Source organism: Saccoglossus kowalevskii, chromosome 5 (genome assembly GCF_978046115.1).
Source record: "Saccoglossus kowalevskii chromosome 5, keSacKowa6.1, whole genome shotgun sequence".
NCBI lineage: Eukaryota > Metazoa > Hemichordata > Enteropneusta > Harrimaniidae > Saccoglossus > Saccoglossus kowalevskii.
In genome coordinates this window covers 13388238-13411530 of record NC_140645.1, presented here as the reverse complement: position 1 = coordinate 13411530, position 23293 = coordinate 13388238, and the positions used below count along the sequence as shown (strand labels likewise).

Sequence of the window (23293 nt, the reverse complement as noted above, 5' to 3'; positions counted from 1 at the left end):
TACATCTCTCATATCAGCTCCAGTGGCTTTTAAGATTGAAAACATTATATCAGAATGTTATCTTTCTTCTGTAAACTTTAAGGGTTCAACAACATGTTGCTAGTAGTTTGTCATTTGTTTAGTCAGGGGTCTAAGGGTTCAACATGTACGACTCATTGGACATTTACCTCCAAAACATTAATGTACACAGCAACCAATTATCATCCTCCATGCTCCATTCTTAATACTTATTGTTCATTAGAATCTTTTTAGTCACCTAATTGTGAAAATAAATTAAAATTTAGTGGCATAAATATCCAAACATGAAGATAACTTAACAAAGAGACACAATCTCTGTTTTACCATGTCAGTGCGGTATTATAAACTATTGTTCAATTGTAAAGTTGTCAGTAATTGGTTAGATTTGTTGGAAAAAAAATCAATCAATGATCAAGGGCGAGATTCAAAAACGCCCTTCTGACAGAGCGTATCATTTTATCTTTTTCTTTGGCTATATTCTAGCTAAAGATGTGGCATTTTTAATCATTAATTTTAACTTGTAAATAGATTGAGTAGTGTGACTCAATTAACTTAACAATGATACTGAAACAGTTAATGATACCAAAACATGTTTAATTCCACAGGTCGCATGGGCCATTGTTAGCTAAGAACCTTAGAGCCGAAGCTGAGAAAATGAAAAAATTTAATGCTGAGAATGTAGTGAGATTATTCGGAATTTGTACAGAGACTTGTAAGTATAATGTGAAATACCATATGTGTCATGCCTCCTCATTCATGACTGTTTTCATACATCCTACCATGTTATTTCTGTAGGTACTGTCCTCCTGTGACATACAAGCAATCTGACAGTCAAAATAGCTCCACTGTGTTAGAAGAGCACAGTCAAACAATAATTGCATGTACATAACTCCATAAACATCATAGTTGGGGAAACAAATAACCTTAGCTTTCTTTATATTCAAATTGTTTCCACTCTTGTGTTTAGATCTTGTCACTGACAAAACAAGTTTAGTACCGATGTCTTGAATTCATCCAGTCCACTAAAAAGATATGCATGTGAGTGTTCCCGTTTTGGCACGAAATAATCTAATCTATTAGTCTTCCACCCAAGACACTTGTACACATATACAAAACTATACTCACTATAAACTAGCAGTCATAAAGAAGAAGTAAAAAATAGCATAAAATCAAAATATCTTCACTAAATATTCGCATCTAATGGAGGCCCACCTATATATACCAATATGATTTGAACAGAAATCTTTTTTGATAGTTACTGCATTCAGAATGTTTACTGATAATGACCTGTTGCATTGCGCTGTTTAATTATCGAAGTTATTTTTTTGCCTTCAAAACAATAAATCTCGTCATCCACTGCTGTTCAATTTCTGCCTTGGAAGTGTTATGAACACAACTAACTTTAGCGGTTTCCTGTTTGACATTCACTTGGATGATGTGGTAACATGAGTAAAATATTTGTATCATATATTCAAATGGGAGGTATCAAACGATTATTCAGAAAACAACTCAAGGATGTGCTGTGTCTCGATTCAATCTTAATGGGAATTACTGTACATCGAATATTTATCTTGTAATATAGTTCATATTCAATATTCAAAAAGTGAATCCCATGTGCAATTTAGTGACTTGTTGAGAGTTCAATTACCATGGAAATTCTCACTGATGGCAAGGCCGATAAAGTCACAAACACAACAAATACAATACAATTTAAAACAGAAATATATGATAAAATGTTTGTCAGATCTCAGTAATAGAGGTGGAAGTAAATGCAGAAAAAGTGAGGAATACCTCAATGAAATCATAGATCTGTTATCAATCAGCATTACTTCAAAAGTCGACATTTCAATCCAATTTGAAGGCAATGCTGAAGGAGTTTTCCCCCAAACCTGCAAAAAATCACAAAGCCATGCAGGTTGAAAACATTGGCCCAAAACCACCTTCATGAAAAATGTAAAAATGGCAGGATTGATGAACTGAGGGAGTTTGACCCCAAACCTGCAAAAAATCATAAAGCCATGCAGGTTGAAAACATTGGCCCCAAAACCACCTTGATAAAAACAATGTAAAAAATGGCAGGGTTGGTGCTATCACGAGTCATGGGGCAGTGAACAGAATCTGTATGATATTAAGGAGATTGGCGACATATGCTCATATTGTAATTCAAAATTGTTTAAAGTCAATGCTTCAAAGTGATGAACATGTTCATACAGTAAACTTCCTCCACTGTTTAATTTCCCACTTTATTCTGTGATAAGAGAGCACAAGAGACATTTCACAAATGCCAACTGTATGTATCCTAGTTGGATAGCAGTCTGATCTCCGGAGCTCCGAATCAATATAACTCACAAGAACTGATGGGTAAATTAAACCATGGTCAATTATGATCCACTCAACAACTTATGAAGCCATCACCCCGCAACACAATACTTATATAATCTTATATACTTCTAATATCATTATAGACTCTCATCTCCTTGTTATGGAATACATGTCAGAAAAAGATCTGCGAAGTGTTTTAGATAACCCTTCTAAATACAATTTAACCTGGAGACGCCGACTGCGTATGGCCCTTGAAGGCGCTTGTGGTATATATCGAATCCACAATGCAGAACCACCAATGTTACATCGGTTAATTTCTAGCAGTAAGTTTCTTGTTAATGAAGATCTACACATCAAAGTAAGTAACTCCATTACCTGTCATTATGTGGATAATGTCCACTCGCAATTGTTGTGTTACGTTTTGTATCTGGTGCACCTTGTGTTCAGAATTTTGTTTGCTCAAACCGTTCCCTATCTATATTTTGCTGAATTAAACACAGAAGTGGTAGTTGTGAAGTAGAAGTACGGTATTATGTTGGTCTAGGCAAACTGTTATTTGTGTTGTAGCATAATTCCCAAATTGAAAATTCATCTGGTAAATGGATTTTATAATTTTCGATAGAACCAGTAATACCAGTAATGTCTTATTTGGTTTTTGGCCCGCTGTACCAGGTTAACTAAAGATAATTACATAAATTATGTAAATTACACACAAAATGGACATTCAATTGACATTAGTGATATTTATGGATTTATAGATATTAATATTTGAGAAGCTTAACACCACATTGTGCGGTCTTCAATTTCCATTGAGTGCAAACAAGAAATGCTTCTTTGCTCTACCTTCTGATCGTTTTACAGACCTGATGTTCCAGTTAAGCTTATATTCGTTATGAACACCCAATATCCTGGCACCCAATATCATATCCGACTTAGCCAATTATATGGGTGCATTCATTATGGTTCTTTATCTGATCGCTGAGATGTTGCTTGCATCTTTATTTTCATCTAACGTTTTACATTAACAAAATATATTACACATGGGGTTGTCCGACACATGATACATGCTTGGTCACTGATGCATGTAATTCTGGTTTTATAAATTTCATTTATTTTCAAATTGGTTTTAAATAAAACAATGTGTTGTATTCTTTTTACTCTAGATTTCAGATTGTGGATTTTCTCTAACCAGGTCTTCCGCTTGTAGACATGAAAGCAGTTCTAAAAAGACAACATTGAAATACATCGCACCAGAACATTTAAATAAAATCAGTACTGGATACACTGATAAAAGTGAAGCATATAGGTAATCGTTCAGTAATCAACATATCAGTCTTGTAATCCAGCTAGAATAGTTACATATATTACAATAAATTATTTAAAAATATTTACACTATCCAAAGTATTGTGATGTAATCGTCACATTCAAAGCATTTGTGTAATTATGTTATTAAATTTTACTCAGTGCACAGCGCCTTGACAAATCTGCTAGTACATACAGAAAAGATGGTTCTGTCATCGTATATATATCGTATAGGCTATACTTGAATCATATCAGTCTTCTATTTACCTGCGGCCAGATAAATACTTACCATTTACATATCCATATATCGTTCAATCTGTGCACCAATGTAACATAAGCAATTCCACCAAAGAATGCATTGAACACTTCATTAACTGCTTATATCAGGTTGACTGCTTATATCAGAAATGAGAGAGGTTATCATCTACATAATAATAGCAAACTAAACATAATCCGTGCTTTGCAAATAAGCAAGAACGCTATAAAAAGACAGAAGCAGACACAAACCGATTCATGCTACCAAAGCCAAACCGCAACTAGACAGCTGTTAAAAATGCATGTTATTATAATGAATATATAGAATGTTATACAACATAACTATTTAATATTACAAAGTTAATTTGAAATCAGTATTTTATGGTATAAAAAACTATACGTTATTGTTATGTTATGCAAAAAAATTGAATAGATTGACAATGTACGTTATTTGTACTATTCATTGCACTCATCCATGTGCTCTCTGGCCTCTGGAAGCCCACAGCAAATACTATGTCAATGCAAATACAAATCTGCTCTCATCCAGAAAAGTCCAGAACAATCTTATCTTTTTTTCATATTTATATATAGTAAACTCCTGTATTACTTATTCAATGTGCACATTTGTTATAATCAACAAGGCAGATATAGATGTGGCAGCTATTTAACTTTTCGTTCCTCTTTATAGTTATGGAATTGTGATGTGGGAAATAGCTACTTTGAAGAAACCATTTGATGGTAAGCACACATTGTAATCTATTCACCATTGTTCTCCTATCCCTGTGAACAACATATTGTGATTTCATCAAGCAATGATACTAACATTAAATATAGAGTGGGTAATTAAACTGTCATTTTAATGATGAGTGGAAGTATAGGAATGATCCAATTACCATGGGTAAGGATGTCATGAATGAGAAAAGGCTTGCATTGGAAGTTCCAAAAGTTCAGATATTGTGGAAATACAATGACAGTGGCTAGACCAGACCATGGGAATTCCCCCCCAACATACTGTGGGACCAATTCATGTAGGTGACCAGCGCCTAGCTGAGTATATGCCACAGCACAAATGGGAAGGCCCATTTATGGGAGAGACCAATGCTGTAAGTGAATATATGTCACTAACGCTAATACGGAAACCAATACATGTGAGTGGCCAATGCCCTAGCTGTTATATGCCACTGACTTAAACAGGAACACCAATCCATGAGATTGATCAATACCTTAGGCGAGTTTCCGCCACTCAAGTGGTGGAGACCAGTTCACGATGGTGGTTGATGCCTTGGGTGAATATATAGCACTGCTAATAACTAAAATGGAAAGACCACTTTATGGGATTGACCACTAGTGAATATATGCCAAAGACAAAAATGGCTTATGTGCGTGTGTTACTAACGTAGTGAAGAGCCCAGTTGATAGGAGTCACTTGATATACATGACACGTAACATAATTAAAAAGGTTATCACATTACCATATCATCACATGTGCATATAAATCATAGATGCGATGTTTAGTGGGGAATATCACTAACTGGTATTCCACGTGGTGATATGCAGGTAAATGTCATTGGTACATGTATGCTCAAACATTACTCGAAAAAATCGTGCCACAGTATTAAATATCGCTGCAATATGAAAATCAAAGACCGAATTACACAAATTACTCAGATGAGAGAAAAAAAATAGTATTGCCTGTTTCAGAAATCATCGGCGGCCATAACTGCGAATGCGTGTACACCAACGCGCTTATACGTCACGCATAATTAGCATAAATTAGGATAATTTTGTAAAATAACTATTAATCTGCCGTTTTGACACTCAGAGTTGGACTTATCACCTTGGCTTTCATGTCATAAAGTTGACTGATACAATGCTATTTTAAGTTACAAATATGGAATTAATGAGAACAATTTATTATATATAAACCATGAAATAAATGAAATCGCTTCTAGCTGTATTATTTGAACAAATATCACAACGATTCTGACAATAAAACTATTATTTTTCAGGAAAGACTGATTCTGAGGTGGAAAGATATGTCTGTAAACAAAATAAAAAAGAGGAAATTGAAGATCCAGATTGCCCAGATAAATTTGGTGATCTAATTGATAGATGCAGAGATTGTGATCCATTCCTCAGACCCCAATTTGAAGGTGGGTTTATATATTTTTTTAAGCCTTCGGTTAATCTAAATGAGCTCTCAGATGAAAGAATTAATCTCCTTGACCGAGATGTGTCATGTCATTCAATTGGTCAAACATGAATTCTCCTCAAGTTAACTTTGGACAATGCAATGCACACGTAGAATTTCAATTAAACAATGAACAAGAATAAATTGAACCAAATTGAATGGTGTTATACCTTACGGCAACAAAATATTCCACAAAAGCAGTTGGAACAATGCAAAGAATCTCAATCAGTAGCACTCACAATTATTTTTTTTCTCTAATCGCACAATGCTATGTGTATTTGTTTGTTTTACAGAGATTGTGGACACGTTGTCATCTATATTAGAGAAATACAACTAAGAACCTTGCAAACGTTGTTATTAACTGTAGATCCATGTCCTTGTATAAATTGTACTCGATAAGTAAAGTTCAGATTGAGATCTATGAACTTATTATTTCTTTTGGTATTGCCTTAATACTGCCAGTCTTAATGCTATATTGCTACTCTCTGGTATATCTTCTGCGCTTACACATTAATATATATATATATATATATATATATATATATATATATATATATATATATATATATATATATATATATATATATATATATATATATATATATTATTTCTGGACAGGAATTTGATTGAAATGCACGAGTAGGGTCAGACAACAACCTAGTATTGGTCTTAATATTTGGTATATTGAAATTGTACCTCCTCCCACAGTTTAGCTTTTGAACTAATGTAAAAAGATGAAAACATTCACCTGCCAACTAATTGGAAGTCCTGCAATACCTTTACTCAATTCATTATACATAGTCATTTTTGCAATGCACAAGTACTTTCACTCATACAAAAAAAATGTTATATTTAATCTAGATACCAGCACGAAGGACAGCTACCATAATGATTTGTGACGGAAGGGGTTGTACCCTGACCGTAACACCATACACTCGGAGTATGTGGTAATGAGACATTGCTTCACTCCCCTCTAGTTAAAGTAAAAAATGCAATTGCTTTTGCAATGTGAGAATTCCAGGATCTCTTAATTGTGCTGGACCCAGTCTTCTGAATCATTCCATTATATCATGTTACTTCATGATTCATTGCCTGTAGACATATCCTCATTTGCATCATGTAAACCAGATTTTGCATTATCCACTTGGACATTCTCGATCTAAGTTTTACTACCTACATTTATGTATGCAGTTATGTTACTAGCAATACCAATCGTACTGCAGAATATATTTGATATGTTATTATTTGTGTGTTGATCATAAGTAGCCGCTAACTATGCTTCAACGAGCAGTTGATTTAATTCTCCTGAAGCCCTGCTGTGTAATTCTAAATCACCAGGACCATCCTAGTGACTTTAGTCATATATAGGTGTATTCACTTTTACATTCTTAATATTAATCTAATTCAATGTCATATCAGCCCATGGAAAAATTCTAAAGGGCTGTTCTCATAGATATGTCAACTTCATCCTCCTTATCACTTTTATCAGTGTTAAAAATCTGTTCTTATTTGTTTTGTTGTATTTATGTGGTTGATGATTTTATTTTGAACAAGCTTAGCATGGATTTTCCTTAATGCATGCCTGGTGAAATACGAAGAAAACATACAAGTCAACAGGCTCAAATATATATTCTTCTATATGCTTGCTCTCGTTAAAATGGTATCTGAAAAGGGAGTAAGGTGAACAACACTACCATTTAAAGGACTATCTGCTTACCAGATATCTAGATTTGCTTTTATGTCGAGAAAGTCTGTAAACTATAATGTGACTTAGAGGAACATTTTATTGTTAATTCCAAATGTTATCTGATTTATTATATAGTTTGTATTATTTTATTTCATCAGTTAATTTTTTTCTGGATATCTAAGTATTATTTTAATATTTGTGTAATTGTTTTATTTCAAATATCTTATTTTATTCTATTTTAACTATCTTGCAGTCAAAACTAACTGCAAAATAATAATAATAATAATAATTAGTTTGAATTGAATACATTTTAAATACATAAATATAAATGATTGACTGTTTAAAAACTAATAATTATTATCATATTTGAACACCCACCAATGAATGGCAAGCTATTTAACTATCAGTTCCTCATTGTTGCTCTGGTTAATGAAATTGATATGAGCAACACAAACTAAGTTTAATGTAGTTGATAGAGGTTAGAAAATCTCCATAGAATTTGCGTCAGTAGCATGTTCGAGAAATTAATATTAAGTTCATTAGGGTATAATAATGCACATTAAGAATTCTCATTCATTATGTGGGCGTGGGTGTACTTGGATTGCTGTATGTTGCGAGTACTCTGCATGATCAAACAATCTTTATTGCGAGGACCTAGGGAGACTTCCGAGGACGTTTTGACTGGCAGGGGTCCTCGGCAGTTACAGAAATATTGATGTGTGTGGTTTTCTGTCTCACAGCGCCGACAAATTAGCATATCCTAACACACTATGCATACACACTGTACGTGTGTGAACGCGGAATTAGCTGTACTAATTGGTGGGAGCGCCACCAACCATAATTTTTGGTGAATACACACACTATGTTGAAAAGGGTTTTAGACTGATTGTTGAGCTTTGTTGTAAGGCTAATTGACGTTAATTAACGTTTAATACCCTCAAAGCCCCCAATCATTTATAAATTCAACATTGAAACAACTCCATTGTTGAAAAAAAAGACTCATTAACAGGAAAAAAAGTGTACGGTATTGCCATATTTCAGTGACATCCGAGGATTCAAAGCTGCACATAGCCTGTGAACGCATACATCAGGTTATCGACCTAGACGACCCTGGTATGTAAGCTTACAAATACACTCAGGTAACGAACATATGTTAATTTACACCACAGTCCTGAAAAGTACAAATCATTTTAAAATAAAACTGGTATGATGATTGTGGTTGTTATATTTTACATGCCCTGATTTCAAGAATTCGTCATAGTGAACGCTCTATAATGCATTGCGATTGTAAAACTAACATGTGAAAAAAATATTTGGTACATTAATGTTAAATTACCGTAGCTTTACTCCAAGTATGTAAAGGTCATATGTCAATTTTATTTTAGAAGGTACCTATGCAAGCGATGTCGATTTTAAAACATCCATACACATGAAATAGCCGACAATTCGACTTAATTTGAAATAATCCATCCAGATGTGTGGTTAGGTGACCGACAAATGTTTAAAGTAAAGCACAATCGGGCGTGGTTATTACTTGCACGGGAAACTTACTTGCCTGAGTAAACGATCTGTTGAATTTATTTTTTTTTTGTTTCATCACACACATGGAAAATATATAACGCAACGTTCCTGTATTTTTTTACTGTGATGTCAATAATTTATAATGGAAAATCTTGGCATATTTGTAACTTTTTGAACTAATGGAAAGTTTTCACATTCCTTCCAATTTTCAAGAACATGTTGTTGGTAATGTCGGCACGTAGTGGCATTTGGCTGTTAGCGCACCGTGAAAAGTTATTCAAAGTGATTGAAAAGTTGTGCAAAGTTATTCCAAAGTTGGTAGATTTATTTGTATATATGACCTAAGTTGTTGGCATTTAGAAACGCGCAGTTTTGAAATCGACAAATTTAACAAAAGCCACTTGAAAAGCATCCTATAGATGTTCACGTGAGCTGACTTTAAAATGTTAGAAAACAGAGTGCAAAGTTTGAAAAAAACGATCCATATGTTGGTGGAGTTGCTTGTATATTTAACCTAAGTCATTATCATAACAACCCTGCAGTTAAATTTCGAAAACATTAAGAAAATGTTCTGAGGATGCCTCATTTATAAGCAGATTATCACAACAGTCAACCGAAAAATCGACAACAAACTGGTTACAAAGTTGTGAAAAGCGTTCGAACAATTGGTAGTTTCAATCGCGATTGTTACCTGTGATATCATATTAACAAGTTCCATTGTTAAAAGTTCGAAAATGTGAATAAATATTTCGTAAATTAATGTTCAATTACAGTAGTGTTTCACCAAGTATGTAGAGGTCATAGGTCAATTTTAGAAGGTACCTGTGCAAGCGAAATCGATTTTAAAACATTCAAAAACATGAAATAGCCATCAATTCAACTTTATATCAAATAAACCATCCAGCTCTATAGTTAAGTGAACGTTAATTGTTTAAAGTAAAGAACAATCGGGCATAATTAGTACATGCATGGGAGACTCCCTGAGTAAACGAGCTGCTGAGTTTATTTTTGTTGTTTCATCACACACATGGAATTTTTTTTACTGTGATGTCAAACATTTATAATGGAAAATCGTGGCATATTTGTGACTTTTTGAACTAATGGAAATTTTTCAAATTCCTTATAATTTTCAAGAACATGTTGTTGGTAATGTCGGCACGTAGTGGCTTTAGGCTGTTAGCGCACCGTGAAAAGTTGTTCAAAGTGATTGAAAAGTTGTGCAAAGTTATTCCAAAGTTGGTAGATATATCAGTATATATGACCTAAGTTGTTGGCATTTAGAAACGCGCAGTTTTGAAGTCGACAATTTTAACAAAAGCCACTTGAAAAGCATCCTATAGATGTTCACGTGAGCTGACTGTAAAATGTTAGAAAACAGAGTGCAAAGTTTGAAAAAACGATCGAAATGTTGGTGGAGTTGCTTGTATATTTAACCTAAGTCATTATCACGACAATCCCGCAGTTAAATTTCGAAAACATTAAGAAAATGTTCTGAGGATGCCTCATATATAAGCAGATTATCACAACAGTCAACCGAAAAATCGACAACAAACTGGTTACAAAGTTGTGAAAAGCGTTCGAAAAATTGGTAGTTTCAATCGCGATTGTTACCTGTGATATCATAGTCCCATTGCTAAAGTTCGAAAATGTGAATAAATATTTCGTAAATTAATGTTCAATTACCGTAGTGTTACTCCAAGTATGTAGAGGTCATATGTCAATTTTAAAAGGTACCTGTGCAAGCGAAATCGATTTTAAAACATCCAAAAACATGAAATAGCCATCAATTCGACTTTATTTCAAATAAACCATCCAGCTGTAGGGTTAGGTGACCGATAATTGTTTAAAGTAAAGCACAATCGGGTGTGGTTGGTACTTGGATGGTAGACTCACTGAGTAAACAAGCTGTAGGATTTATTTTGATTTAGTTTTATCATACACATGGAAAAGATATATAGCAACGTTCCTGCATGTTTTTTTACTGTGATGTCAATCATTTATAGTGGAAAATCTTGGCATACTTGTAATTTTTTTAACTAATGAAAAGTTTTCAAAATCCTTCTAATTTTCAAGAAACAAGTTGTTGAGGCTGTCGGAACGTAGTGATTTTATGCTGTTAGCGTGCCGTTCAAAGTGATTGCAAAGTTGTGCAAAGTCATTGCAAAGTTGGTAGATGTATTTGTATATATGACCTTAGATGTTGGTATATAGTAACGCGCAGTTGTAAAGTCGACAAATTTAATAAAAGCCAGTTAAAAGCAGCATATACATGTTCACGTGAGCTTACTGTAAATTGTTAGAAAACAGCGTGCAAAGTTGGAAAAACGAAAGAAATGTTGGCGGAGTTGCTTGTATATTTAACCTCAGTTATTATCATGACAACCCTCTGGCACAAAATCTCTTTTTTTTAATTGTTCCCGCCAAAATGTTGCTCGGATATAAAAGGGTATTGATAGGGTATAGTTAGATAATCCTCAGTGCTATAAACAATCTTTGATTTGTTCATTTTTAATTGTTATTTATTATATAATATCTGGATTCCCAAATAGCAATGTTGTCATAGTTACGCTATACTTTGCTATGTTGTTGTTCGTATATTACAACACAGAAAATCACTAAAAATTGTTTTTGTGCAAACGGGTGGTAATGTCGTATCGTGTATGTTTGTCTGTCTGCATTGTAGGAACGGACACGTAAAATCTCATTCCATAATGAAGCACAAGGACCAATGGGCAGACTGAAATGCAGTTTTGTACACTGATACTTTGAACTTCCGATCACCGACTTAAGGTAGCAACAGGGGTAAAAGGTGATAAGAACTATCTGTGATTCATATATTTCCTCAAAGTTAAGCTTCGATATGGGAAAATACGGTAGCATGTTTTTAGTTATTTGGTCGTAGCAACGGCAGATAAAGAGAAAACGGGACACATTCGCTTAGCATTTCGCGGGCCATTTGCGTGACTGAACGTGTTAACTCGGTATCAATAGAGTGTAACAGTGAAACTGTATTGAAACTAGATAAAAACATTATGTGCGTCGTTGAATTTCTAAAATTGTTATGGAATTAACCTGCACATGTTGATTAACTAATTTGCCTATTAATTATGATATTTGACTCTGTCTCTGTGCGCGTGATTTTCAATGATATCTAAACAACCAATGACCAGAGTGTATTGTCACTTGGTACCCATAGATATAGATGACATAGACTATTTTTGGTGGCAGTTCGTGCATATTATTTACCTATTTTGCATACGAATTTTGATTATACTGGTACATAGATGATCTGAGATAATCCACACACCTGATAAGTTTAAAGTTGAATTTTGTACTAATTAGTTGCATGATTTGCGTAATAATTAACCATGTGTTTCTTTTGTTACAACGTATCTCGAATTTTCCACTACTATTATCAATACTGATAATTAGATTGTTGTCATAGTTTTTATCTCACACCACTAAGCTATATTACTTGGTATAATACTTGTAAATAGGGCAGCAATAAGGGGCCGATATTAACGAAGATGGCGACTCATAAACTTTAGCTTTCTTATTTATAAACATAATTCATAAAACCCACAATGTGGCCCTAAAATCTAACTTTGAGAAGTGATATTAGTCGTTGTTTACAATCAGGTGCACTATCTGTACACGAAACGTTTACATCGGTGTACATTGTGTGACCTTAATCACGTGATGTGTAAGATTGAGAACCCGGAACATAAATTACTTTTGCTGAAACGACTATCAACATGGTATTTGTCTGTTGTGCGTTAGTAGTTACGTGGATTCAATCAGGTGAGAGACTCTTCCCAATCAGTCTTCGTATCGTTTATATTAGCAACGCTAATCTATGCACCGTACGTCCGTGGAGAGTAAAAAGGACGTACTGTTTACATTTCTTAGAGTTACTACCGTATTATTGTTGTTGTTGTAGTCTATTTACCATTGAATTGTTATACTAAGTGAATATTAGTGTTCTTTTTAAAATTTCTAGTACTAGTATTCAGCCTCAAAATAATGCGCCAATAATTAATGTGTATACAATACAAATGTTTCTTATATATGTTATCTGTCTTCTGATTAAATAGGCCTCATTGTTGGTGTTGTTGAATCGACACATGTTGATATACTACTAGGCGAAGATGTTATTCTGAATTGTGTCAAAGACTTTAGTGGAACCTCTGGAAAATGTTCTAAAGTAAACGACGCTAATGATATATTCAGTTTACTCAGTTCTGATGCATACATAGGCTCTGGTTACGACTCTACAAAACACTCTGACTGGAGTGTGGATACTACTGGTAGAAACCACTATGATTTAAAGATACCCAATGTAGATATGAGCGATGACGGATGTTTTTTTTGTGGGATTGGAACTGCAGACACCAACAGTATGTCAAACACATGTGGAAGTCTGAGAGTTATAGGTATGACGTGCACATTACCAATAAGTAGCGCCCTCTAGCGACGAAACGCTTATGTGACGTTGGAACGACTTAGATTAGTGTAACTAACGACGTTCACAGTAACAATTTTACTAGCTGTGTAGTCGTTCGGCATTTACTGTGTAGTTAATCTGGTGAAAACGTGTTTTGGTTACCTATTGTAAAGCACGAATGTTACTTAGTAAAACGATTACAAAAATATCAAAATAATATCTGTTATATCCATGTTTGTCTGTCTGCATGTGTGTGTGTGTGTGTGTGGATGTGTGTGTCAAATCTTGTTCCATCAACATTTCAAGAAATATTGGTTTTCTGTGATGTTATTTGGCACACATATATTTTATGATAAATTCCTGATTACAGTTCAGTACAATTTTGCATATTAATTACATTACAGTAATTTAATTAACCGATTTCAACATACTGCTTGTGCATCTTTGCAACCACATCGTGTGGTCAGTATATTCTGTTTTTATATTTGCTCCAATGATTTCAAACTTTGTACGTTTTTCATATAAGTGTAGATGATTATCTGATATCAGTGTTAAGCACATAAACATGGTTCATACTTAAAGTAGTGTCGTTTAGTGTGAAATATCACAAACAAATATTTCACATTGGACGTGTTGATAAACATTGAAAACGTCATCAGTCTGTGTGTGCTACAACAGTACACAGATGAACCCTTCAATGCTTATTCTATATCACAATAGTAGTTTTTTTCGAATGGTTTCAAACTTGGTACTTACATACTGTGCGTGTAGTTGCATATCAAACGGTATGCTGTCTGTTACACTGTCTGATCGTCAACCTTCACAAACGTAATGTGGTTGGTTACACTGTCCAATCGTCTACCCCTACAAACGTATGTATTGTATGTCTGATTATTGATTCTCAGTCGGCCATGAGACAACAGGTAGACAATTATTTATAAACAGTATATTTAAGTGTCAGTCAGAAGTCACAATCACATTACGCTCTAGTATTTAAAGTACGTAATGATAACAATTAACAGTGAACGTCAAACAATAATAGTATTGTCTGTAATATTTAAATAAAAGCATGACATTTATTACATATGGCTATTTTGAATACGATATATAACTTTAGTGCCGGTAAGAAACCTTCACTGTATACCTGTGTACTTCATATGACCTTGGAAGTAATCACGTGATGTGTAAGGTCAAGAACCCGGAACACAAGATATTTTGCTGAAATGACTGTCAACGTCGTACTATTCGTCTGTATTTCAGTAGTTATTTGGACCAAATCAGGTGAGAATTTATATTTCCTCACACGTTACTACATGCATAACGGTAACCCTCATACTGAACATTAGATAGTGTTAGATGAACACTCTTTGTATTTACTACTGTGACGTTATAACATCGATAAATGGCGGAAATGAATAAGCATAGATTTCTTAAATTATTATAAATTTCTATTTACTGCATAGAAAAACTATCAATGTTATGCTATCCATTTCGATGTGAAAGTAATAGCAAATTTATTGAGTTTATTCCCAAATATGCATTCGATTTATATTTTCATATTTTTATCTTTTTTATGCGTGTATTATAGGTCACAGTTTTGATGTTGTTGGGCCGACTGATGTTGATGTCATATCGGGAGAAGATGCTACTCTGTATTGTGTCATCACAGACTTTTCTAGTAGAGTAGGAAAGTGGTTTAAAGTTGATGACGCTGATGATATATTTGGTTTATTTGTCGGTATAGAACCATTTTACGGCAGTGGATATGACTTTACAAAACACTCTGACTGGAGTGTGGATACTACTGGTACAAACCACTATGATTTAAAGATACCCAATGTAGATATCAACGATGAAGGATGTTATTTTTGTGGGATTGGAACTGCAGACTTAAACAGTATGTCAAACACATGTGGAAGTCTGAGAGTTATAGGTATGACATATACATTACCAATAAATATCGCCATCTAGCGACGAAACGTGTATCTGACGTAGAAATTACGTAAATTGGTAAAACGAATGTCGTTCCTAGCATCAATTTTATTGGTTACGTAGTCTTCGGAATTATTAGTATAGAGTCTTGCTCCACTGAGTAGTTTCATACATCGCCAACTTATTTGCATACTAATTAATTATTTTTTAGCTTCGTTTATTTGTATTATAAAGCGGGAGGGTCGTCACCTGCGCACGCACGGGAATTGGGTCCCAAGCGACGATAACAACACACGCTAAATACGCAAATACTCATGGATAGACGCTTGTTTGTAAACAATGACATGCTGTGGCCATCTGACGCATGCGCAGGTGACGACTCCCCCGCTTTAACAGACGTTTAGTCAAATAGAATGAAACATGGTGTTTCATTGGTTTGGATCAAATTATATTATGCTCGTTAATTTATGTACGTAATCAAGTGAATTCACTTCACATGGGACCACTTACTACCACTTGTAATTCATTGTTGGACGACCACAAATGACGATGTGAGTGGTTTTCTGTTCTCCCAATTACGTCACAGCAACAGTGATTGATCTCAGAGAGTGTGACTAACTGAAAATATTTTACCTGAAGACTTGCGGTTTTAAAAATAGTTATGTGTTTATGTCTGTCTTGTTCGATTTTACTAGACTGGAATATGTTTTCCAATAAAATAAAAAGACTTTTCCGCAATAATAAATAATAATTCTCATCTACAACTATTTAACATTGTGCATTTGAGGTTGTTTTGTTAAGTTGATATATGTATATGCTTAGTTGATTTTGTTGTATTTTGACTCGATGTGCAGGGAATATTGTGAATTTCTATTTAATTATACATTAATTAAATACAAATGCAAACATTTTCCATGATAAAAAAAAAACGATATCATTGTTTGGATACTAATACATTAGTCTTATCCATAGCGTGTTCTAACGTATACAGGCCATTACAGTTCCCTACAATTCTCTATGTTTTATTTGAATAATTAATGTAATAATGATGTTGGGGCAAACTCATGTTTCAAATTTGCAAAAAAATGAGAGATGAGAATATGGCGTGGTTTTGAAATACAATGTTTTAGCAAAGAATAATAATAATGAAATGCTGGGCTAGAAAATACTTCCCTATAAATGTTGAAAGTCCAGCTTTTCAAAACAGTCGGGACACATTTACATACACTCAGTGACACTCAATGTAGCCTGTGAAATTCAGCAGTGTTTTTTTTGGAAATTGCGGGCTTAGTCATTTTGTCAAGGTCTGGCAATTAGTCTGTCACGTGACGTGTATGTTAAAATAGACAGGCTTTCAAACTATGAATGAGATAACAGACATCACACCCTTCACTTCATTCTTCATTTCAATCTTTTTATGATATATATATAGTTGCTGTCAACACAATTATAATATCAGATGATGCCAATACGGTTGGATATACATCAGGTGATGACGTCATAGTTACAGATGGTATATCACATATACTGACGTGTGAAACTATTGGATCCAAACCTGCAGCTTCCAATATAGATTGGGATACTGATGGTATAACAGTTGTACAGTCATCAAAGTCTGACAGTCCAAACAGTGAAGACAGTAGATTATTTGATACAACATCTACTATAGAATTTACACCAATATGGTCATATCATAGTAAAACTATAACATGTGAAGGAAGTAATTCTGCAAATATACAACCAGTTATCACAAATATTAAACTAGATGTACAAGGTAAGTAAACAATGATATAATATAGTGTAGATAATAGATTATATGATACAACATCTACTATAGAATTTACACCATTGTGGTCATATCATAGTAAAACCATTACATGTGAAGGAAGTAATCCAGCAAATATACAACCAGTTACCACAAATATTAAACTACATGTACAAGGTAAGTAAACAATGATATAATATAGTGTAGATAATAGATTATTTGATACAACATCTACTATTGTGGTCATATCATAGTAAAATTCTTACATTAAATATTATTGTACTTTCTATTTCAGTGTCTCCAAGGGGTGTTACTATCTCAGAAGAGTCATCTGGTGTTGTCGTAGTTACTTCTCATCACTTGACTACATTAACTTGTGTTGCTATGGGAGCACGCCCTGCATCTGACATACAGTGGACTATTGATAATGATAATCCAGATGACGATGAGACAATATCAGATAATACACAAGATAGTGATCTGAAAGATACAACAAGTACCATGACTTTCACACCAACTTATCTAGACCATCAGAATACAACGTTGTCATGTAAAGCTACTAATTATGCAACTTTTGCTAAAGGACAACCTGTTATGAAAGAACTTATAGTCGATGTATTGGGTAAGAGTTTAATTATCATAGTATATTATTATACATCTGTCACCGTAACGCCATAGGTTACAGCGTGTCGTAATTTTGCGGTATTTTACGGGGTATTTTATCCTACCATATTAGAAAATGCGAATTCCAAATATGGAATGATTAAGCGCGTACGCGTCCTCTAATAATAAAAACAAACATGGCTGCCACCATCGATTGACCGGATTCCATATAAGGAGGTTCGCTGATTCTGTTCTAAACTTTTTGGATTTCGGCATTTCAATAATATATTCTTGGAGCGAAAAGATATATAAAGTATGCACTCAGACAGTACGCCGTAACATCGACCTCCACTGCGCGTCTTTCGATACTTCCGCTGTACTGTCCCCGTGCATGGTCGATTTGTCTACCTGAAAACAGCATTGTTGACCGAGGCAAAGCCTCTGACAAATATGTGTATTGACCATGATATGACTTGTGTCCATATTTGTAATGTCATGCATGTACCGAAATCAACAAACATTTTGTAAAAAGCTGCATTGCAAAATCTCTCTTGTCCTTGTTCTCTATGACAACACCCAGAATGTTCTCTATTCACTTTTCTTTTCACAGTATCCCCCGACTCGTTATATATTGAAAATTACCCTGCCAACAGTGACGTCATCACAGTATCAGGTGTTCCGGTTCACCTTACCTGCACAACTACCAATGCGCACCCAGCCGCCAGTGTGTACTGGTATATGGAGGATGATGCAATAACAAGTGGCGTCGTGAGCAGAATATTATGGGATAGCGATGGTAGACAAGATACAATCAGCCAAATATCGTTTACTCCAAAAAGAGAAGATTTTGGAAAGAAAATAAAGTGTGAAGTTTTGCACGATGTTCTGAATAGTCCAATGAGTATTGTAATTCATATGGTTGTACAATGTGAGTAGAATCATAAATTTAAACTTCTTACGACATTGTTCATGAACATCAAACTTTGCAAGGTATTTTATGAATATATAATATGTAAAAGATACATTCGTGAAACAAACTTATTAATTAAAAGAATTCAACATAAGGCACTAACTGTCAATCCCCGTATTGGCCCCAATAATGTTGACCTAACCAACAGTATGTGATGACGTACATTTTAAGTACACCAATCCCTAAATTAGTATAATGATCTGTTCATTATAGGTTACAAATATATATTTATAGATTATGTTTGTTACAGATTTACCAGTTGTTATTGGCAACAGCAGATATTTTGGTAAAATTGGTGATTCGGTGTCAATGATGGTAGTTGTGGAGGCTTACCCGTTACCAGTAATCTTCGGTGATTGGACCAATGAACATTTACAGTTAGACAATACGGACAATACGTTGTCCACCAGTACGATTACCATAGACACGATTACTGGAAATCATTTTGGTGTATATAATATCACTGCATTCAATGACGTTGGCTTGGTTATACTTCAAGTGGAATTAGTTCCATTCGGTGAGTTCAAATTAATTTGCCAAATTCGGATATCATGTTGAAATTTGTGTCTCGAAAAATCAATGCAAGTCACGAGTGTCTGTGTGCTTTAATATGAATATTTCATGTACGGAATATATGCGCACAAATCGAGAAAATATCCTAAAATTGAAAGGGAACATTCAATACCGAAAATGTCGTCATATATATGAGTTATATGGTTAGCCTTGAATGCCAAATTACGCAATTTAATTGTGTGTCTTTGACAGGTGTACCCGCTCCTCCTGAAAACATAGATGTAATAGAAAGGTATTACGATGCTTTGATATTACAAATAACGCCTGGACATTCTGGAGGGGACCCTGAAAATGCTATTTACTATATCGAATACCGTTCGTCATTGGATGCGGTATTTTTGTCTTGGCCGCCCGACGGAGCAGGGGCACGAAACAGTACAGTGTTCTTGCTACAGTTGAAACCATCTACCGTTTACGAAATAAGGGCAAAGGTGAAAAACAACAACGGGATAGGGGATGTTTCCAATATATACGTATTTAACACTTATTGTAAGTAAATATTTTATTCTTTCGAAATTCCATCTACTATGTGACCTCACTTCTACATGCAAAATAGTAATAGAATGACTGACAATGATACCCGGATGTGTTCCACGTGAATGAAAAGAAAACCACCAATCCAATTAATAAAAAGAAAGAAACGATTGACAAAAATATTACTACAATAAATAGATATGGAAATAATACAGTGGAGTGATGTCAGGTGTTACACATGTTAAGATTGTGTACGTCATGCTTTTCATTGACGTTTTAGTAAACAATGGAGCATTTACTACATCAACGAAATCGGCAAATGTATATCCCAACAATTCGTCACAAATATACTCTACATAGCAAGTATAGATCATTACTCAAACTTAATTATTTGTTGTTTTTCACTGATTTAGACGAGCCAACCATTCGGTTTAATTCTGAGACTGGTGCATTGTCATGGACACGTCATGAAAATATGAAATACAAATGTGTAAAAATAGAGAAGAAATCTGCAGGCGATAATTGGAGTGTTCTAGAAGAGTGTGTCAACAGAGACGTATTAAATTACACAGTGGAAGCAGGGAATGCTGGGTATAAAGTGACGTATTGCACACTCGATGGTGAATGTGAGGATCGTGGTTTTCAATCAAATACAGACGCACTTTGCAGAGGTATACATCCGGGTATTATGACTGTCATTTTGACTTTGTCAATTAATTACCAAACTTTTAGTGGACGAGTAACGAGTGTCTGGTTGTTATGCTTCTGTGTATATTTTGCGCCTGTGGTGAGGTTTGACCAAGCGTATAATCTGCTTTCTAGCGGCCTTGAAAATATTGGTCGAGTTTCGAAGACATCCATGATCATGAATGACATTAACAAACCTGTACTAAAGTCAAGCTTTTTGAATGAAAACTGTTGATAATATATATTTGTGATGGCAAATGATATTGCAACACTGCAATCTGCACGTGACGTCGACGATGGCGAACATGATTAGCCCAGTGAATATGAAACACGCATTGCGTTAGAGTTAACAATCTTTCTTGGCGTTGTTGTTAGTGAACTCTCTGTCACGCCACATGTTTCCACGTGAACTATGATTTGTTTGAAATAGCGAAACAGTTTTAAAGTCTAGAGACACTGTCAAAAATAGGTAAACAATAGACGTGAAAGGCGGGGGTCGTCGCGCAGCTTGTCTTCGAGTTACATGTAAACAAACAATATATTTTGCGCACGTTGTATACGTCGCTATGAGTCCCATATCGAACAGGACGCGGCACGACGACTGCCATCCTTTAATGTTTACCGTTTTTAAAAAATATACGTAGGTTAATTGATGAACGAAGTACTAGTAATATTCAGTATAAGTTAGCTTATACTGTTAATGGTAATACGTGTATTTTCGGCTTTCCAGATTGTGATACTGATTCGTGCAGTGTTTATATCATCATTATAACTTTACTTGTATGTATCATGTTTGTATGTGGCATATCTGCCGTCGTTGTAATAATAAAGATGCATAGACGTCTAAAGAAGCAACAGTCAAAACAGGTAAACTGTATGTTTTGTTTTACTGATTCAACACAAGTTTTACGAACACAATTCAGTCTAAGCCGCCACATTAATTTGTAATTTGTCGACCAAGGAAACAAATTATTTTATTTTACTTCTCTTTTACATATAATACGACGTCATTTTCAGAACACAAAACAAGACGAGGATTATACGTCATTATCTCACGTGACAAGAGAAAGGGAACATACATATGAACAGCCAATACCCATGACAAGTAAGGTAAGCACAAATGATAAGTAAACTGAGACGTCACGTGTTATATTTTTCTATTGCCGGTTTTATTTCAGTTGATCTTTGGCGTATTCACTGGCATGTTTTAATGTAATTTTTTGTTATGGAATACATTTACAATGTTTGTGGCATATTTATGTACATCGTTGCTATAGGCATACTACAGGGAGTCTGACACCCCGCGGTATGGAATATTTTTTTTTTATTTGTATCATTTTTACCGTCACAGACTGTGGACGATGACAGTCATTATACATCGCTTTCTCCAGCTACAAGGGAAATAGAACCGACTTATGAAACACCAAAATGAACAATTGCCAAGGTAATATAAATGTTGCAATATGAAAATACAAAGTAATAAATTAACATTTCATAGCCTAATGCAGATTCGGTATCCAATCACGTGATGGTGTTATAACTGCGCGTGCGCACTGAAATAATATTCGTACATTTACATATCATTCATGTAATACAGGCGTGTTGTCTACTTAATTAATTTGGTTTACAATTTTATATTATATCATAGGAGGGTTCAACCATTGGAATGCTGATACCATTTCATTGTAGACTATGATATCACACATTATCACGAGGCGGAATTTAATGCGGTTATTGTCGTAACTGTGCTTCGCTGGTTTGCATAGTTACATAGTCGGTTACAGACTAGTAGTTACATTTCATCTAACTCGTGACATGTAACACGTATATGCGTTTGTGATATCTTAACCTTTTCACCAACGGTTCCCTATTTTCATCACAAATTCACAAAATAGTTCGGTTTATAGTCAGACGATTGTGACAAAATTAGCTAAATTGTTTGAGTAAAAACCAAAAATTGAGACAAATTATGTCTGTTGGGTTTCTAGGCGAGAAAGTCTGATGTTGAAAAGGTTATGTTAATTCCATTTACTATACGAAAAATGTAAATAACACGTGACAAGCATTCCTTTGTTCAAACCAACATAAGAAATTAGTTTGTCCGACTATTAATATATTTGTTTTATAGACCATGTCATTTGAAATTCCAAGTTTCGGTAAATGTATCTTTCCACGATCAATGTAAATACGTCAATTTTTAATAATGTACATTTAGCATATTTGGATTTCATTACTAGTATCTCTTTAAATTATAATGTATATATTTCTTTATAAGCTAGCAATTGAAGCGCATTAAAAGCTATGTAATATATATAACTTTAAAAGTAAAAAACAGTTATATCGACAACTTACAAATGTACTTATTTTAAGGACTGTCCTACACTTGTATATCCTTAAATGAACATAATCATATGTTTAATTTTATATTTCCAATAAAATTTCTCTCTCACATAAAAATATTTGATTTTTTAATTGCTCATTGGTTGCCTAGTAATCATACTGATGTTAATGTAAATTAAGTCACGTGACTAGTAAATGAACACGAACG

The 23293-nt window shown here is 34.3% G+C and overlaps 3 protein-coding genes across 3 annotated transcripts in view; all 3 read left to right on the top strand.

The window, feature by feature from the left end:
* LOC144347721 (mixed lineage kinase domain-like protein) overlaps positions 1–6514 on the top strand; it is a 35629-nt gene extending 29115 nt beyond the window's left edge. The window contains exons 5-10 of the mRNA XM_085499543.1: positions 624–730; positions 2484–2698; positions 3504–3646; positions 4587–4636; positions 5908–6051; positions 6383–6514. Of these exons, the coding sequence (XP_085355669.1) occupies positions 624–730; positions 2484–2698; positions 3504–3646; positions 4587–4636; positions 5908–6051; positions 6383–6426 (703 nt within the window). The 3' untranslated portion in view covers positions 6427–6514. The remainder of the gene's footprint in view (positions 1–623; positions 731–2483; positions 2699–3503; positions 3647–4586; positions 4637–5907; positions 6052–6382) is intronic.
* A 6496-nt stretch (positions 6515–13010) lies between these two features.
* Positions 13011–13958, top strand: LOC146745528 (uncharacterized). The gene is made up of 2 exons (XM_085499542.1): positions 13011–13098; positions 13392–13958. The coding sequence occupies exons 1-2, from the start codon at positions 13053–13055 to the stop codon at positions 13766–13768; spliced, it is 423 nt and encodes a 140-aa protein (XP_085355668.1). The 5' UTR covers positions 13011–13052; the 3' UTR covers positions 13769–13958.
* Positions 13959–14928: 970 nt separating this feature from the next.
* On the top strand, positions 14929–23202 carry LOC144360747 (uncharacterized). The gene is made up of 12 exons (XM_085498733.1): positions 14929–15022; positions 15330–15674; positions 17106–17369; positions 17734–18060; positions 18652–18969; positions 19262–19528; positions 19777–20073; positions 20472–20729; positions 21476–21612; positions 21763–21855; positions 22097–22189; positions 22394–23202. Exons 1-11 carry the CDS (start codon positions 14965–14967, stop codon positions 22175–22177), a joined length of 2445 nt encoding a protein of 814 aa, XP_085354859.1. The 5' UTR covers positions 14929–14964; the 3' UTR covers positions 22178–22189; positions 22394–23202.
* The last annotated feature ends 91 nt before the right edge of the window (positions 23203–23293 follow it).

Bases quoted from the DNA above. Each gene is read 5' to 3' on its own strand.
- LOC146745528 (XM_085499542.1), top strand. From the start codon at position 13,053: ATGGTATTTGTCTGTTGTGCGTTAGTAGTTACGTGGATTCAATCAG. The intron at 13,099-13,391 runs GTGAGAGACTCT...CTGATTAAATAG, and splicing joins AGTTACGTGGATTCAATCAG to GCCTCATTGTTGGTGTTGTT.
- LOC144360747 (XM_085498733.1), top strand. From the start codon at position 14,965: ATGACTGTCAACGTCGTACTATTCGTCTGTATTTCAGTAGTTATTTGG. The intron at 15,023-15,329 runs GTGAGAATTTAT...CGTGTATTATAG, and splicing joins AGTTATTTGGACCAAATCAG to GTCACAGTTTTGATGTTGTT. The intron at 18,061-18,651 runs GTAAGAGTTTAA...TTCTTTTCACAG, and splicing joins ACTTATAGTCGATGTATTGG to TATCCCCCGACTCGTTATAT.